At 37.2% G+C, this 18,964-nt stretch overlaps 1 protein-coding gene across 3 annotated transcripts in view; it reads right to left on the bottom strand.

Annotated features, from left to right (window-relative positions):
- Positions 1-13,236: 13,236 nt before the first annotated feature.
- The window catches only part of hang (hangover), a 111,214-nt gene continuing 105,486 nt past the window's right edge, over positions 13,237-18,964 (bottom strand). For all 3 annotated transcript variants that reach the window (XM_067783468.1, XM_067783470.1, XM_067783469.1), the window contains exon 8: positions 13,237-17,465. In XM_067783468.1, coding sequence (XP_067639569.1) covers positions 16,080-17,465 — 1,386 coding nt within the window. In that variant the 3' untranslated portion in view covers positions 13,237-16,079. The remainder of the gene's footprint in view (positions 17,466-18,964) is intronic.

The raw sequence follows: 18,964 nt of genomic DNA, 5'->3' as shown, positions 1-18,964 counted from the left end.
TCGCATGAAAATTTAAACTGTAAATTGTATATGCAAATGAGTTTTCAATGAGTGTACATTTTTCAGTTTTTCACAGTTAGGGAATTGACCCCCTGGTACTGAATTCGCCTTGGTTTCAACACTGAAGCCCTTGCGGCCGCGACAGATAAGGAGAATCATAATATCATATGACTACAATAAAAAAATGTATAGTGGTGTAATTTTCCGCAATACCGTGTCGAATTGTTTTTTAGGTAAACCAAAATTTACGTTATGTTGCCTTTAGGTCAATTTTCTAAAAAAGATAGCACAATGCCGAAACCGGTTTGTTTCAAACCAAACTTTTTCAAGTTATGACAGAAAATCTCGCTAATATGCACGAACTATCCACCCTGTTGCTAAACAACAAAGAAAAACATTTATTTGGGCTATTTTGTTTATTAAATGTTTGAACTGTTTCAGAATTGGGATCCGAATTACGTCAACAAAATATAAGTTAAGTTAAAAAAAATCTATTTTATAAATATAATTAAAAATATTGATATATGTGCTAAATGTTATAGAGTATTTTAATACAAACAAATTTACACTATAATTAATATTTACTTAATTTAAAGAAAAATATATCTATATACATAATTAAATAAAATAATAAATACATATACATGTACACCTGTACATACATATGTGCAAGCAATAAAAAGTCTTAGATATTAGTAAAATAAAAAGAGGATTATCAAACCACTTTTTAAATAACTAAGTAAATATATATACTATATGCATATATATCTAGCAATTGTATGTACTAAAACCATCAATAAATTCGATATGTTAATATGTAATAATAAAGAAAATGCATAAATTAAAACTTCTAAATTGACTATGAATTCGTACAATAGGGAGGTTCTTATAACTAACAATTAACGATATCTTCTAGAGTCTAGGAATACATACTTTTTTCACCAATAACTTCACTTTCACTTTTTTGCACCCGCCATTTCCAAGACTTTTTATAGCTCCGACACATAAGCAGTTTTTCATATAGAAGACTTTAACACATGCTTATGCATTATGAGTAGATTGTACGTATTTTTATGGAGAATGGTAGAAAGAGCGACACTGGCGCCATCTGATATTGAAAAGTAGCCAACTCTCCAATTTTGGTCCAAGCAAATAATAAGAAGAAGAATTTGACATTTGCTTTGGCTAAAAGATTGGCACACTTTGCAAGTGAAATTATTTCTGGTTGGTAAATTTTCTAACATTTTTCACAATTAAAAACTGCAATATAACAATCGAATACGACACCAAATATCTTAACAAGTATTTTAGTTGTATAGGGAGAATGTTTACAACATTGCTTCGCGAAATTTTGTATGTGAATGGGCAAGGCGTAATAAACTTCAATTGCCAAGTCTGAAGTTCCTTCATATTTACAAACGCAACATTCTGGTTGATTGTGGCGATGTTATTGGAATGCATAAGCTTGTGTTAAACGCATCTATATGAAAAATGTCATTGTACCGCGGCCTTTACAATGGGCGCATTCCAAACCGCACCTGTTGGACCGTTGAGTTCTACAAACAGTTGAGCTATACGTCAACTTGGTGAGCGCAAAATTGTTCCTCTACATTCACTCAACGGGTTTATCGATTGCTTGTTGACAGTTGGCTCAACGTATCATTTCCCCAGAACACTCAACTGACGTTCCAAATTCCACTCAACTGTTTGCAACATATAAAATTCCCTTTGTAATCAATTCAAAATTAAAATATTAGGTAAATATCAATTAATTAAAGTACTTAAACTGGGTAAGTCGCTATTAATCAATACAATTTCACCATTACTGCTAATATTTAAAAGTCCATTTTTCCTTCCATAATTAAACAATCACTTTTTTCGATTTCAATACTGTGACGAATATTAGCAACACTAAGGGATACTATCATCTCTAAGCCGATACTAAGCAGTGACTTGTATGTACATAAACAAATCAATCATTATGTATACACATATGTACACGCCAGCAGCGGAGGGATGCTCACAAAAGTATGCAATCATCAGCAAAGTTTTTCTCATACATACACATGCATATATCTGAGATGCTCACAAATGTAGGCAATCATTTGTGCAAGTGTCACTCACATATACACGCGCATATGAGAAGCTATAAACGTGCATCTGTAGTTTATAGCTGGTGAGTTTATAGCTGGTAAACAAGTAGTAAATTCTAGAAGAAGAAACGCCTAGAAGTATGCGAACGAGACATCACAGAGTATAAAAGGAGGTAAAGCAGCGTAAGCAGAAATCAGTTGTTTTAAACAGGCTATCAGTTGCGAAGTGAAGTTTAATTGTGCAGTACTTTCAAATCAGTTTAATAAGGACCATTTTTTAATACAGAATATTGGAGTGTTTTATTCAACAATTTAGCGATACGAACGTTAGCAGAAGGTTGCAAATAAGCGGAATTGCACTAATTCGTTACAATACGTTGGCAACATTGATTTTTTAGACGCGTGAACAACTTATTCTCTTCAGTCTCTCATTGTCCAGCAGAACCGCGTTTTGGCCGTAGCTGTTCTAGACTCACCCTTTCGATTCCCCCGACAGCCGGTTCTATGAACCGGAGTGACTCGCGATTTTTCCCGATCAATGGGCTGTCTTTTCTGAGTAACCCCATTTCATTTGTTGCGTCTGTCCCAGATATTTTCATCCTCAGAGCAGATCCTTGCAACGGGACTGCTTCATGCTGCCTTGTTCCGGGAAGGTGTGGACTCTAACCTCGGCCTACAGAAATGGTTTTGCTGCGTTTTATACCACCACAGTAGTGACGTCTTCCCCGTTGGAGTTACACTGTAATGGGTTAACTGGGAAGATCACGGAGATAGTCTAGATATACAGACTTCATGAACCGGCACAGCATCCATTTAACTGCGATCCAAGAGACTTAGCTCACTGTAAAATCTACTTTGAGGACTTGTTTTGGCTACTACGTCCACAGAAATTATCGCGCGTCAATAAATAGCTGTCCGGTCAGCCGATGCGAACTTAGAAATCGTCAACATATGCATCCCCTCTGTCACTAGATTCCCTAGCGGATATTGCCCTGATATCAGTGCTTTTCTCACTGGCGAAAATCGCATTATTCAAGGCGATTTCAATGTGACATATTCTTCTACAAACAGACAGTGAGGGTGTGATTTTGTCCGATCAAATAGAGAATACGTCGTTCTGCACGATAAACACGGACGTTCCCACACGTACAGTAGGAAATTGTCATAGCTCGCCAGATATCGCCATCCTAGGCACAGGAATTATACGCTACCTCAGCTGACAGTCGATGATAACATTGGCAACTGAACTTATACTCCTCGTGCTTAAACGATAAGCTGAATTCATTACATTTGAGCGTAGCAATTTCATCAACTTCATATAAAGCATACACAGATAATTTTTTTGCTGTCCTCCCAACCCCGACTGTTGGCCGTCAAGGGTAACGTGCTTTTCGCAAGGTCGTTGAACTCCAATAATCCGGATTTTTCTAACGGATGCCGCAATTTACAGAGAGAGTGTGACCTTGTGAGACAGCAAGACCCTGGCGACCACCAAATCGAGGTCATAAACCTACACATCGGCTGCTTGTGAACCAAAACAAGCGAGCGAAATGGGAGAAACATCAGCAGCGCTTTTCCCATTACCATCACCGATATAGAAGTTAAATAAGCCATTGCACTTGCTGAACCATCTAAAGCAGTAGGCCCTGATGGGATTTTCATGCGGATGTTTAAAAACCTTGGCTTTGAGGGATGTAAGCACCTGGCGCTCGTCTTTATATTCCTAACAAATGGAAAATGGCGAGGGCTGTACCTGGGAAAGAAGCTAACGTAGGGACTCTTGGGGACTTCGGATTTTAGGTGGCTTCGTGACCCTCCGTGTTCGTGATGGACGCAACGTTATTTCGTTTATTTACTCGATTGCCCAGAGCTTACCAAGGGGGTTACAGTTTTAGCTATGCTCTTCCCATTTGGCTAGTGTGTGTTCGTCTACAAGCTGTATGATCCCAGCATTTAGCTCCCTTAATTGGGGGTTTTTCGGGCTTAACCGTTGCACAATATCACGATCTTGCTAGTCCTGCAGCTTCAGCTCAGAAATTTTATCTGATTTCTTTGATTCTTTTAAGCTATTATCTTGCGGCGCTCATTTTCTCCCTGTCGGACATCAGTGGTAACGGGGAGAGAAGCAAATGAGAGCAAAGTCCTCCAAGCAGCACTTTTAAAGGTAATGTGGGCACGCCTTTTGACACCGGTTGGTCGATCTAGAGTGAGAAGTATGGGTAGATGGTCAAATGTGAGAGTTAGCATCGAACGCCAGTTTATGAGCCTTGCACTTGCAATGGATATGTATGGCTATCTTTGAAAATTTCCTACGTCTTTGGTGGGGGTAACTTTCTCCACCGTTCTAAACTTCGTATCATGTAGCTGTCGCAATCCTCATGTCATTTAACCCGCTGTTGTGGGCGCGCCACGGCCCGACGAATGCTGCGGTTGAAGATTACCCTTTCATGTTTTATGTTGGATAACTATAGATAGTCGACCGCTAACAATCTATAATAATCCGCACATGCAGCGGTATGGAGTGATAACCGACAATCTCTATAATGGATAAAATTATTTTATATACACCGAAAAGTAAAAACATTATTAAAATCTGTTTCGTATAAGATACAATTCATTTGCATTGTAACAAATTTAAACGGAAACGAAGTAATCGATAAATAGTCGATTATGTTCCGACGGACACTCGCAATACGGGCTTGGAAAGTGGCATCGAACAAGGCACGAAGTCACGCAGCCGACCACGAGGACCAAGAGCTATTTAACTAGTCTAGCATGTTCGATGAATCCCTTAATGCGAGGGCAGACGGGGTAAGGGCTAGTGCTCAGCGTTCCTCCTGCGCGAACTGCGGAAATTTTGGTGTGAGAAGCGAACGTTAAAGTTGGAGGCGTCGTTTGGCGTGAGCAATAGCGGTTTTTTTGTGTCGCTTGCTGAATACCAGGCATGCTTAACGAACGAAACGATATCATTTCGTTACGATAATCAACGTTAATAAACGAAACGAAGTCATTTCGTTAAGAACGCCAAATTAACGAAATGACTTCGTTTCGTTTATTAACGTTGATTATCGTAACGAAATGATATCGTTTCGTTCGTTAAGCATGCCTGCTGAATACCATTGCTGCTACTCGTTAAGACTGTGGCAAAGGGATTCAAGGGGTTGTGGAGCGCAACCCTTTCAATCGGTATCCAGTGCTATTTTCCAACCCAATTTTCAACCACACCTACCCGTGGTGAATCCTGTTTCTTTAGTAGACGAGGCTCTGGCGGCCCCAAGCTACGCAGCAAACTACGGGGTGGGGCGCGCAATGGCCTTGAATATTCAATTTGTTTTTATAAAATCGTTTCCGTTATAGTCGGGATTATACCATAAAGTTGTTTGAAAAGTAACGGATTTATATCCGGCAAAGGGTCAGCAATATCGATGACACCCCAAAACCGCCGGAGAGTATCTTTGCCGCTACAAAAACAACAACTACAACAACTGTGGCAAAGGGCTTATTTGCGGACGCTAGAGCGAAGATGTGGTCCACAACACACATGAATAGCAAGAAAATACAGCAACAGTTTAACATCTTAGCTTTTCGTTCTTGCGCTTGTTGTAGTTGTTGTTGTTGTAGCAGTGCTTCGCCCCATCCAATAGGTGTGACCGATCCCAAATTGTCATCAATATCCTTTAACTTATAACTTATAACTATAACTTATATCAATATCCAAGGAAACTTGCTGTTTCAACAGGGGTGGACCATAATGAGAGGGGTGCTAGAGGCGTTGGTTCCACATTACAATTGAAGAGATGGTTGGTGTCATATGGGGACACATTGCAAGCAGGGCATACATTTTTTATGTCGGGGTTGATCCTGTAAAGGTAAGAGTTTAACCTGTTGCAGTATTCAGATCGAAGTTGAGCTTGAGTGACTCGCGTTTCCCTAGGTAGTATGCGTTCCTCTTCTGCAAGTTTAGGGTATTGTTCTTTGAGTACAGGATTAACGGGGCAATTCCTGACATAGAGGTCCAACAACTGTCTGTGAAGTTCACTGAGGACCTGCTTGTGTTTTTTGGCTTCATACGGCTGTGTTCTCAGGTGCCGTATTTCTTCATAATGCTTATGGAGATGACTCCTTAAGACCCTGGGCGGTGTTCGCTCATCAATCAGATGTCTGTTGGGATGCCCAGGTTTCTGGGTGTTCAACAGGAACTGTTTGGTTAGCATTTCATTTCTCTCCCTGATGGGAAGTATTCTCGCCTCATTATGTAGATGGTGTTCTGGGGCAGTATTTTCGTAGGCCTGTAGCTTCTTCCAGTGAGTAGTCTTTAGGCTTGGCGACCATATCGGGGACGCGTAGCATGCAATCGCCTGGCCAATTGCTTTGTAAGAGGTAATGAGCGCTTCTTTATCTTTTCCCCCAAGTACTGCCAGTAAGAGATTTGGGGATTTTATTACGGGTCTGGATTTTTGGTACAATTGTGGCTGCATGCTCACCAAAATGTAGATCCTGATCGAACGTCACACCCAAGATTTTGGGGTGTAAGACAGTCGGTAGCGTAGTGCCATTGACGTGGATGTTCAAAATGGTCGACATTTGGGACGCCCATGTTGTAAATTTAATTTGTTGTATCCCTTACCTACTGTTCGTCACAGCTGTAGTGATGCCGCATTTATATTGAACAAGTTATCACAATTATGCAGGCAATAACAGTGCAAGTAAAGTGCAAAACATGCAAATTAAATTTAAATTGAAACAAGTAAGGAAGGCTAAGTTCGGATGTAACCGAACATTACATACTCAGCTGAGAGCTTTGGAGACAAAATAAGGGAACATCACCATGTAGGAAAATGATCCTAGGCTAACCCTGGAATGTGTATATATGATATGGGTATCAAATGGAAGGTATTAAAGAGTATTTTAAAAGGGACTGGGCCATCGTTCTATAGGTGGACGCCATTTCGGGATATCGCCATAAAGGTGGACCAGGGGTGACTCTAGAATGAGTTTGTACGATATGAGTATCAAATGAAAGGTTTTAATGATTATTTGAAAGGGAATGGGCCTTAGTTCTAGAGGTGGACGCCTTTTCGAGATATCGCCATGAAGGTGGACCAGGGGTGACTCTAGAATGTGTTTGTACGATATGGGTATCAAATTAAGGGTATTAATGAGGGTTTTAAAAGGGAGTGGCCCCTAGTTGTATATGTGAATGCATTTTTGAGATATCATCTGTCGGGTACCGCTAATTTATTTATATATGTAATACCACGAATATTCCTGTCAAGATTCCATGGGCTTTTGATTTCTCCCTGCAGAACTTTTTCTTTTTATTCTACTTAATATGGTAGGTGTCACACCGATTTTACAAAGTTTTTTCTAAAGTAATATTTTGCGTTAATAAACCAATCCAGTTACAATGTTTCATCCCTTTTTTCATATTTGGTTTAGAATTATGGCATTTTTTTCATTTTTCGTAATTTTCGATATCGGAAAAGTGGGCGTGGTCATAGTCGGATTTCGGCCATATTTTATACCAAGATAAAGTGAGTTCAGATAAGTACGTGAACTAAGTTTATTAAAGAAATATCGTTTTTTGCGCAAGTTATCGTGTTAACGGCCCAGCGGAAGGACAGACGGTCGCCTGCGTATAAAAACTGGGCGTGACTTCAACCAATTTCGCCCATTTTCACAGAAAACAGTAATCGTCATAGAAGCTATGCCCTTAAAGAATTTCACAAGGATTGGTAAATTTTTGTTCGACTTATGACAATAAAAGTATTCTAGACAAATTAGAAGGGCGGAGCCGCGCCCATTTTGAAATTTTCTTTTATTTTTGTATTTTGCTGCACTATATCATTACTGGAGTTGAATGTTGACATAATTTACTTATATACTGTAAAGATATTCAATTTTTATACTCAGTTGAGCAGAGCTCACAGAGTATATTAAGTTTGATTGGATAACGGTTGGTTGTACATATATAAAGGAATCGAGATAGATATAGACTTCCATATATCAAAATAATCAGGATCGAAAAAAAATTTGATTGAGCCATGTCCGTCCGTCCGTCCGTCCGTTAACACGATAACTTGAGTAAATTTTGAGGTATCTTGATGAAATATGGTATGTAGGTTCCTGAGCACTCATCTCAGGTCGCTATTTAAAATGAACGATATCGGACTATAACCACGCCCACTTTTTCGATATCGAAAATTTCGAAAAACCGAAAAAGTGCGATAATTCATTACAAAAGACAGATAAAGCGACGAAACTTGGTAGATGAGTTGAACTTATGACGCAGAATAGAAAATTAGTACAATTTTGGACAATGTGCGTGGCACCGCCCACTTTTAAAAGAAAGTAATTTAAAACTTTTGCAAGCTGTAATTTGGCAGTCGTTGAAGATATCATGATGAAGTTTGGCAGGAACGTTACTTCTATTACTATTTGTACGCTTAATAAAAATTAGCAAAATCGGAGAAGGACCCCGCCCACCTTAAAAAAAAAATTTTTTTTAAAGTAAAATTTTAACAAAAAATTTAATATCTTTACAGTATATAAGTAAATTATGTCAACATTCAACTCCAGTAATGATATTTATTTATTTATTTATTTATATAGTAAAGAATGGCTGTATCGTTAAGACATAGTCTTTTATAGTACATCAACTTATAGGTAAATACAGGAATTATAAAAAATAATAACTTAAAAATATTTATATATAACTAATTGCGTATGTTTATATTAGAATGTATGAGAATTAAATATGGTATTTGTTGGAGAAAATAAGATTTTACTTCAAAGAAGTAAGGACTTAGAATAGCACACTGAGATAGAAATAGAAATAGGATGGAGCTGAACCGCAGTTACATTTACCCATTAGTTCCAAAGTAATTCTGTATAACGATCTTATAGTTACCTCGATTTATGATTGCCTTAATAGATTCAGGAATGGAGTTCCATAGTCTCACAGCATGAACAAAGAACAACCGCGAAGAAGATAAGTAGGAGTACTTAGAGAGAATTAAATTATGATGCCTATTAGATCTTGTGAATTTTAGCTTCTTCTAAAGATAGCTAGGAGTTTTGAATTCAATAAGCTTATACAGGAATATACAGTTCCTAGCTGCAAGATAATCTAAGATACTGCATCCCAGAAGTTTATTCTTCCACAAGGAGATGTGGTCATATCGCTTTAAGCCGTACACGTAGCGGGTAACATTATTGAACAGCACTAGAATTTTATGAGAAGAGACAGAGTCCAGCTTACTATATACAAGATCGGAATAAGTAATATGAGGTAGAATTAATTGCACAGCTAATTTTTTTCTTATGTCTAACGGTGTAAACGAGGCTGACATACTTAGCCTGCGCAAAACAGTGTACACGTTGCTTACAACTTTGTTTATATGGTTCAAACAGCTCAGCGAAGAATTCATAATAAAACCCAAATTTTGTATCTTGTCAGTAAACATGAGACAGTTATTACCAACAAAAAGCTTGGGAATATCTTCAACATGGACAGTACTATTACTGATGGGTAACACATACGACTTGGACGTGTTTAGACGGAGACAATTTTTCCGGGCCCATTCGGAAATGGCTAGCAGATCACAGTTTATTTTAAAGCACAAATCCTCGACAAGACCAATTCGACTGGACAAATACAACTGAATGTCATCAGCATAGGCATGCACACTGACATAGTGGCACACAGAGAACACATCATTAACAAAAAGACTAAACAAGAGCGGACCAAGTATAGACCCCTGTGGAACTCCGGATCCAACACCACTTGACAACGAAGACCCAGCTCTACCCTATACCCTTTGAGATCTTCCTGTAAGATAGCTGGCCATAAGTTTAAAGGCACTATTTGAAAATGCAAAGTAGTTTTTCAGCTTTTTACAAAGTAGATCATGGCTTACCAAGTCAAATGCCTTAGAAAAATCCAAAAGGCAAAGAAGAGTCAGATCTCCATCATCAAATTTTATACGAATGTCGTCCATTATTTTCATCATAGCTGTAGCACAGCTATTCTTAGGTCTAAACCCTGACTGTAAAGGAGACAAAAGATTATGTCTTTGTATGAACGACAATATTTGAGAGGCCATTAAAGACTCACACACTTTAGAAAAGGTCGGCAAAATACTTATCGGCCTGTAATCAGAAGGGTTAGTGGGAGTATTCTTCTTCGCAACAGGGATTATGATAGCCATTTTCCATGCAGAAGGAAAAGATGAGACAGTGAAAATATGATTAATTACATGTGTTAGCGTTCCCAGGATGAAAGGCAATACCAGCTTGACGAATTTTAAGGAAATTCCGTCCTCTCCAACTGCATTGGACTTAATGGCCATGACTGAAGTAACAACTTCTGTCTCAGTGACACCAACGAAATTGAACTCCTCACTCAGCTCATGTTGCACTGTGTAGTCTTGCGCCGGAGGACTTTCACTGTTTTTACTTGCGCTATTAAAATATTCATTTAGTACATTGGGATCAATACTACATTCTGACTTCAGTCTTCCATGTACAACAAAATACAAAAATAAAAGAAAATTTCAAAATGGGCGTGGCTCCGTCCTTTTTCATTTAATTTGTATAGGATACTTTTAACGCCATAAGTCGAACAAAAATTAACCTATCCTTTTGAAATTTGGTAGGGGCATAGATTTTATGACGTTAACTGTTTTTTGTGAATGGCGAAATCGGTTGATGCCACGCCCATTTTTTATACACAGTCGTCCGTCTGTCGTTCCGCATGGCCGTAAACACGATAACTTGAGCAAAAATCGACATATCTTTAATGAACTTAGTTCACGTGCTTACTTGAACTCACTTTATCTTGGTATGAAAAATTAACGAAATCCGACTATGACCACGTCCACTTTTTCGATATCGAAAATTACGAAAAATGAAAAAAATGCCATAGTTTTATACCAAATACGAAAAAAGGGATGAAACATGGTAAGGTAATTGGATTGTTTTATTGACGCGAAATATAACTTTAGAAAAGTAGAAGAAAATGAAAAAGTTCTGCAGGGCGAAATAAAAAACCTTTAAAATCTTGGCAGGTATTACATATATAAATAAATTAGCGGTATCCAACACATTTGGTCGATATCTGGAAAACGCCTTCACATATACAACTACCACCACTCCCTTTTAAAACTCTCATTAATACCTTTAACTTGATACCCATATCGTACAAACTCATTCTAGAGTCACTCCTGGTCCACCTTTATGGCGATATCTCGAAAAGGTGTCCACCTATAGAACTAAGCCCCACGCCCTTTTAAAATACTCATTAACACCTTTCATTTGATACCCATATTGTACAAACATATTCTAAACACCTATAGAACGAAGGCCCACTCCCTTTTAAAAATACTCATTAACACCTTTCTTTTGATACCCATATTGTACAAACAAATTCTAGGGTCACCCCTGGTCCACCTTTATGGCGAATCTCGAAAATGCGACCACCTATACAACAACCACCACTCCCTTTTAAAACCCTCATTAATACCTTTAATTTGATACCCATATCGTACAAACACATTCTAGAGTCACCCCTGGTCTACCTTTAGGGCGATATTTTGAAACGCCGTCCACCTATAGAACTAAAGCCCACTCCCTTTTAAAATACTCATTAACACCTTTCGTTTGATGCCCATATTGTACAAACAAATTCTAGGGTCACCCCTGGTCCACCTTTATGGCGATATCTCGAAACGGCGTCCACCTATGGAACTAAGGATTACTCCCTTTTAAAATACTCATTAACACCTTTCATTTGGTACCCATATCGTACAAACGCATTCTAGAGTCACCCCTGGTCCACCTTTATGGCGATGTCTCGAAAAGGCGACCACCTATACAACAACCACCACTCCCTTTTAAAACCCTCATTAATACCTTTAATTTGATACCCATATCGTACAAACACATTCTAGAGTCACCCCTGGTCCACCTTTATGGCGATATTTCGAAACGGCATCCACCTATAGAACTAAGGCCCACTCCCTTTTAAAATACTCATTAACATCATTCGTTTGATGCCCATATTGTACAAACAAATTCTAGGGTCACCCCTGGTCCACCTTTGTGGCGATATCTCGAACCAGCGTCCACCCATGGAACTAAGGATTACTCCCTTTTAAAATACTCTTGAACACCTTTCATTTGATACCCATATCGTACAAACGCATTTTAGAGTCAACCCTGATCCACCTTTATGGCTATATCCCTAAATGGCGTCCACCTATAGAACTATGGCCCGCTCCCTCATAAAATACTCTTTAAATTCATTTGATACACATGTCATACAAACACATTCCAGGGTTTCCCTCGGTTCATTTTCCTACATGGTTATTTTCCCTTATGTTGTCACCATAGCTCTCAACTGAGTATGTAATGTTCGGTTACACCCGAACTTAACCTTCCTTACTTGTTTGTTATAATTTTATTTAAAAAAAATTTTTTAAGTGGGCGTGTTCGTCATCCGATTTTGCTAATTTTTATTTAGCACACATATAGTAATAGAAGTAACGCTACTGTCAAATTTCATCATGATATCTTCAACGACTGCCAAATTACGGCTTGCAAAACTTTCAAATTACCTTCTTTCAAAAGTGGGCGGTGCCAGCCCATTGTCCAAAAATTTTACTAATTTTCTATTCTAAGTCATAAGGTCAACCCACCTACCAAGTTTCATTGCTTTATCCGTCTTTGGTAATGAATTATCGCAATTTTTCGGTTTTTCGAAATTTTCGATATCGAAAAAGTGGGCGTGGTTATAGTCCGATTTCGTTCATTTTAAATCGCGATCAGAGATAAGTGCGCAGGAACCTACATACCAAATTTCATCAAGATACCTCAAAATTTACTCAAGTTATCTTGTTTACGGACAGACGGATGGACATGGCTAAATAAATTTTTTTTTTCGCCCAGATCATTTTGATATATAGAAGTCTATATCTATCTCGATTAGTTTATGCCGTTACGGATTACCGTTATGCGAATAAAGTTAATATACTCTGTGAGCTCTGCTCAGCTGAGTATAAAAATTAAAATCTGTTTTGAAATACAAACAATTTGATTCTAATTAAATATTTCATTCTTTATTACATTTAATTAATAAAATTTATATATTTTGCTGAATTCATATTTATTTATATGTTTACAGTTGAAGCCTTATATAACTAATTTGTAGATTATTTCTAAAGTTAAATATTATTTATTTTTAACGCATTTTTTATATTGTATCAATAAACGATGAAAAAACATAAGAGTTAATAAACTAGGGCTGTGCCTTGAAACGATTAATCGAGTAAGATATATATGTATAAGCAATTGATTAGAATTAATCGTTTCAGTAACAAAAGTAATGATTGAACAAAATTTTGTGAATTCAATTAAACGCACAGCCCACAAATAACTATTACAAGTGAAATATTTATGTTAATATTTATATGTGTTCATTTAAAACATTTTGACGAGATAGGGAAAACAGGAAAAATAAGGAAAAGTTAACCAATATTTTCTGAATTATTGGAAATGTTTACGAATAAATTCTAGTACTACGGATTTCTTATATTTATATGTTCTTTTATATTACTAAGCAGTTGCATTAGTTGTGTTTATTGTGGTTATTTTTAACATTTAACAATTCATAATTTTAGTAAAAGTTCATTATTAAAGCAATAATTATAAACTAATTCAAACAAAATCTATAATTATTATTTATACAACTTCATTTTGAAATTAGATGCTGATTACAATGCTGTTATAAAAGTAAAAGTTGCGTTTGTTCTTCATATATATTTATCAATCTTTTCCTAAATCTAACTACTGTAGCGATTTCGCATGCTATAACACAAACCTTTTTTGTAGCAACAGCAAATTAAGGTAAATAAAGTAGGCTGTAATGTAATATAGTGCAAGCATTCCTTTAGAGTGCGGCACTGTACAACATCAATTTATGAAGACAGAATCATATTATGGGCTTGAATCGTATTCGATGCCTAGGCCAAAATATTTATATAGCCATGTGGAACTCATGACCTTTAATTTTGTATTGGCAGATACTTAGCGAAATAATTGCTATGGATAAGGTTAAAGAAATATTAACGTTTTAAGGTAAGAATATATTAGTTGATGAGTTTAAAATATTAGTTAGATTACGAATGGGCTGTTTTGGTCCAGATAAATTCTAGGGGCTCATTCCATTTCAAGACACCCGGTCCGCGCAGGACATGATTTTTGATTTCGATGAAATTTTAATATGTTGTTCTTTGGTCAAAATAATGAAACACGTGTTTTTTTTTTTTGCCTCAACAAATTTTTTTTTTCGGATTTATCGGCAATTGAATTCGATAAAATGCAATCGATATTTTATTCACCTATTTTTTTCACTGTCAATAACTTTGTCAAAAATTTACCGATTCTCATGATCTTTGAAATGTTCGTTAATACTTTTTCTTTTATATAAATTTATAAACAATAGCATATAGTTTACAAAAAAATTTTTTTTAGAATTTAGTAAAAATTTATTACTTTTTTCAAATATTAATTTTTCCAAAAAGGTTATTTTTTTTGTTCAAAGTTTTTCTATATTTAGTGAACAGTGCGTATTTCAACTTGGCCAAATGCCTATTAGCCAAAACTCGTTGCTTTCGAGATAAGAATTTTTGAATATTAAACATTTTTCCCACATTTATTGATGCAATACATATCAGCATACAAGGCGATCAATGCCAAATGCTTAAAATTAATTAAAATATCACATTTCTTATTTAAAACATTAATTTGTTGTTATTTTTCAGAATATGGCAAAATATTTCACTAAACCTCCAATACCGTCACAAGAGCCTTTGCGATGTCCTGTTACAAAATCACTGTAATTCTGAAAAATAATAAGAAATGGTTTCAATAATAAATGTGATATTTTAATTAATTTTAAGCATTTGGCATTGATCGCCTTTTATGCTGATATGTATTGCATCAATATATGGCGAAACAAATTTTAATATTCAAAAATTCATATTTCGAAAACAACTAATTTGGCTAATGGATATTTACCCATGTTGAAATAAACTGTTCACTCGATATGGAAAGTCATACATTTTTACTAAATACTAAAAAAATAATTTTTTTTAACAATATCCAATTATTTATAAATTTATATAAAAGAAAAAGTAAGTAATAACGAACATTTCAAAGAAAAAATCATGAGAATCTGTCAATTTTTGACAAAGTTATTGACAGTTGAAAAAATAGGTGAATAAAATATCGATTGCATTTTATCGAATTCAATTGCCGATAAATACGAAAAAAATTTTTTTTTCAGGCAAAAAAAACACGTGTTTCATTATTTTGAGCAAAGAACAACATATTAAAATTTCATTGAAATCAAAAATCATGTCCTGTGCGGACCGGGTGTCTTGAAATGGAATGAGCCTAAGACATTAGGCCGAGCAATTTGTGCCGTGCTCCTCTTAATTATTAAAAGAATTAGCTGTACCGACCATTTCATGGCTGCAGACACATACTTGAAAAGTTTGCCAAGCACTTACCAGGGGCGACTCGATTGTGAAAAAATTTCCTATCTTGTGGCTAGTAGCATCAATTTTTTTTGTTTAAACGGCGTGGTTGGTCGACAAATCGGAAAAAATTGGCATAAATCTCCTCGCCAAACTATTATCTTTTCATTGTATTGCTATAAAAAAAGTTTGATCAAAAAACTAAAAAACGCTTCAAGCTTTGCATAAATGTGTTTTCACATCTACCACCCTGAGCAGGTGAAAATCATGCAATCTGCAGCAGCGGCTGCTTATTTATTACATTAAAGTTAAAAAAAAGCTATTTTAAAACAATTTGTTTTGCATAAGAATAAATTAAAACAAAAAGCAACTAACATAGGCAGGTAGCAGGTTGTTGTTGTTGTTGTTGTAGCAGTGCAGGTAGTGCGAGCGCACTTGAAAATTACTACTACACCGCTACCACATCACTGCTACTGCTACGACTTGACTTATTTCCACTTTTTGGTTTGATTTCAGTTAATGACACCGAACCTGGACCATTAAGGAAATGCATTTTCACATGCTTTTGCAGTTCCTGCTGCGAGTCAAAGAATAACCGACAAAGGTCACACGCGAAACGTGCTCGCGGCGCTAGCGCTGGTGTTTTCGATGCTTGCGATGAACTATCATCACCACTATCCGCACTATCACTATCCGAATCACTGTTGTTGTCATCGACACCCTCTTCATCATCGTCATCATCATCATCGTCGTCATCTTCATCACCCGAAGTGTCTTCTGTGCTATCGGTTGAATTTCGTATTGGTTCAATAGTTGCTTGTGATACAACCGGTGCTCCTTCACGTCCATATGCACCACCATTACCACGGCCATTCGTTGTAGTCGCAATGTCATTGGATTCTTCATTATCCATATCAATATCGTCATCATCTTCAGCATCGTCTTCAACACCGCCTACCTCATCATCCTCATCATTTTGATGTGCTGCACCTCCTCTACTATGCTCATTCTCATCGACTTGCATCAAATCGCCTACATCTTCAAAATCATCATCATCTTCATCCGTATCATTAACATCTGCTTCGTCATTAATGTGTCTTTGTGCCTCGAATGCTTGCCCACGCGCGTCTTCTTCACCCACATCCCCACCCTCCTCCTCTTCAGACTTTTCCTCAGCTTTAATACCAACATTATTTAACTCAATATCCTCTTTTTCTCGTTTAACCTCCACACTCTTTTCATCATCTGCATCTGCCTTTATAATCGCTGTCGATTTTACTTTCCCCGCATTTGCCTGGTCCTTCTCTGTGCTCGCCTGATGTTCTTGCTGCTGATCTTCCACTGGCACAATTTCTCTCTCCTTCAAATGATTATTAATATGATTAATTAATTTCTCTTTACGCGATACATATTCCCCACATAAATCACAACCCCATTGGAAAGGACCGAATGGTTTAGTAACACGCGCATCTGCTACTTTATGGTCAATCCATTCACTTTTTGTTTCGAATTTCAGCTTGCAACGACGACATTGCAAATATGGATCGGTCTCTATTTTTGGTGGCACTATTAAATTACCAATTTCATCTTTGTGCAATTCATAGATGTGACGTCGCAGGTTATTGTTGCTAATGAATGTTGAGGGGCAATATTCACATTTAAGTTCGCGTCTGCGTTTCAGGGATTTTGAAAACTTGTGCTGGTGGTGTGGATTGGGCATAAGGCCCACTGCTTGTAATCCCAGTGGATGTAGATGGTTGGTCTGGATCTGCGATGCTGGTTGATTGTGGTGGTGGTTCATTGCATTGGCTGAATGATCCACGTCGGCTTGGTTCTGAGGGAAATAAAATAAATTAATCCAAACATTCTTGATTGGGGTATATAGACAACTATATTTAAATTTATTTTGTGACTGGTGCGGAGGACGCGTTATGAAATGCTAAAATGCCGAGTTGTACAATTTTGATAGCTAAAAAGTGTATGCGCATTCGAGAGCGATTAAAGATGTGGCGGTTAGAAAACATACATATGAAACTTTGGATGTCAAGATATTGTCACGCACATGAAAAATAATATTAAGCCTATAAGTTATAAAAATCGAGGTCTAGGACCAGTTCAGGATAATACCTGTATGATTGTTTCGATTTAGTTTTGAGACAATTTTCTTTTGGAATCATTTCAAATCTGTTGCAGGATAATTTAAGTTCTTTACGGAATCATATCACAAATGTTTCGGAGCCATTATCGCTGAATCTTTTCCGGAACTCGTTCGGGATGGTATCAAAATTCCTACCGTTATCGTTCTTATTTGTTACCATTTGTTGTTGTTGTTGTTGTAGCGATAAGGTTACTCCCCGAAGGCTTTGGGGAGCGTTATCGATGTGATTGGTCCTTTGCCGGATACAGATCCGGTACTCTCCGGCAACACAGCTCCATTAAGGTGCTAGCCCGACCAACGGAAACGATTTATATGGCCAAATTAAACCTTCAGGCCATCCCTCCCTCCCCACCACCAAGTACCATGAGGACCTTGGGGTCGTCAGAGGCTCGTCTGTTAGTGAAACGGGATTCGCCGCTCGAAGGTGGGGTTGACAAGAAGAAAAGCTATATTATATTGCGCTGGCAACCTAAAAAGGTTGCGCCACACAACCCCTTCAATCTGGTATTTTAGTAGCCTCTTACGACAAGCATACCTACCGCGGGTATTTTCTAACCCGCTGGAGGTTACCATTTCGCGAGTATCTTCAGATCATTCCGATTTGGTTTTCGGGATCTTTTCGGAATAGTTTGGAATCATTTCGGCATTATTTCGTGCCGTTTCGAAAATGTGCTCGGAAAAATTTGTAACTATTTCAGGATTATTTGGATTGCATCGGGATTAAGTTCGAAATTATTTCGGGACCTTTTCGGAACTCTTTAAAGACGATTTTAAAAATGTTCGGGATCATTACGGGATTAATTTTGGGATGAATTCAGGACTATTGCAGGATAGTTAGGTAATTGAGCACTATTTCGGACCTGTTTATAGTTGGGTTAGGAATTATTTCGTGTAAATAACCAGTTCGCCATTAGCTAGGCCATTTTGGAACCATTCTGGATGTTTTCAAAGTTTTTTCGGCATTATTTTATGGATCATTTTGACACTGTTTCGGGAGCATTTTGAAGCTATCTCAAGATCATTTTATGACTATCTCCGGAACATTTAGGTATTGTGTTTTGGACTATTCCGCTATTGTTTTTTGCATAATTTCGGGATCATTTTCAGGATTATATCGTAATTATTTCGGCATTGTTTCTGTATTGTTGTTTCTCCAGGGACCATTTTTAAAATTG

The sequence above is a fragment of the Eurosta solidaginis genome, chromosome 4, assembly GCF_040869045.1.
Source record: "Eurosta solidaginis isolate ZX-2024a chromosome 4, ASM4086904v1, whole genome shotgun sequence".
NCBI classification, from domain to species: domain Eukaryota; kingdom Metazoa; phylum Arthropoda; class Insecta; order Diptera; family Tephritidae; genus Eurosta; species Eurosta solidaginis.
Note: the sequence above shows the minus strand (reverse complement) of the source record. Positions and strands in the feature narration are given on the sequence as shown.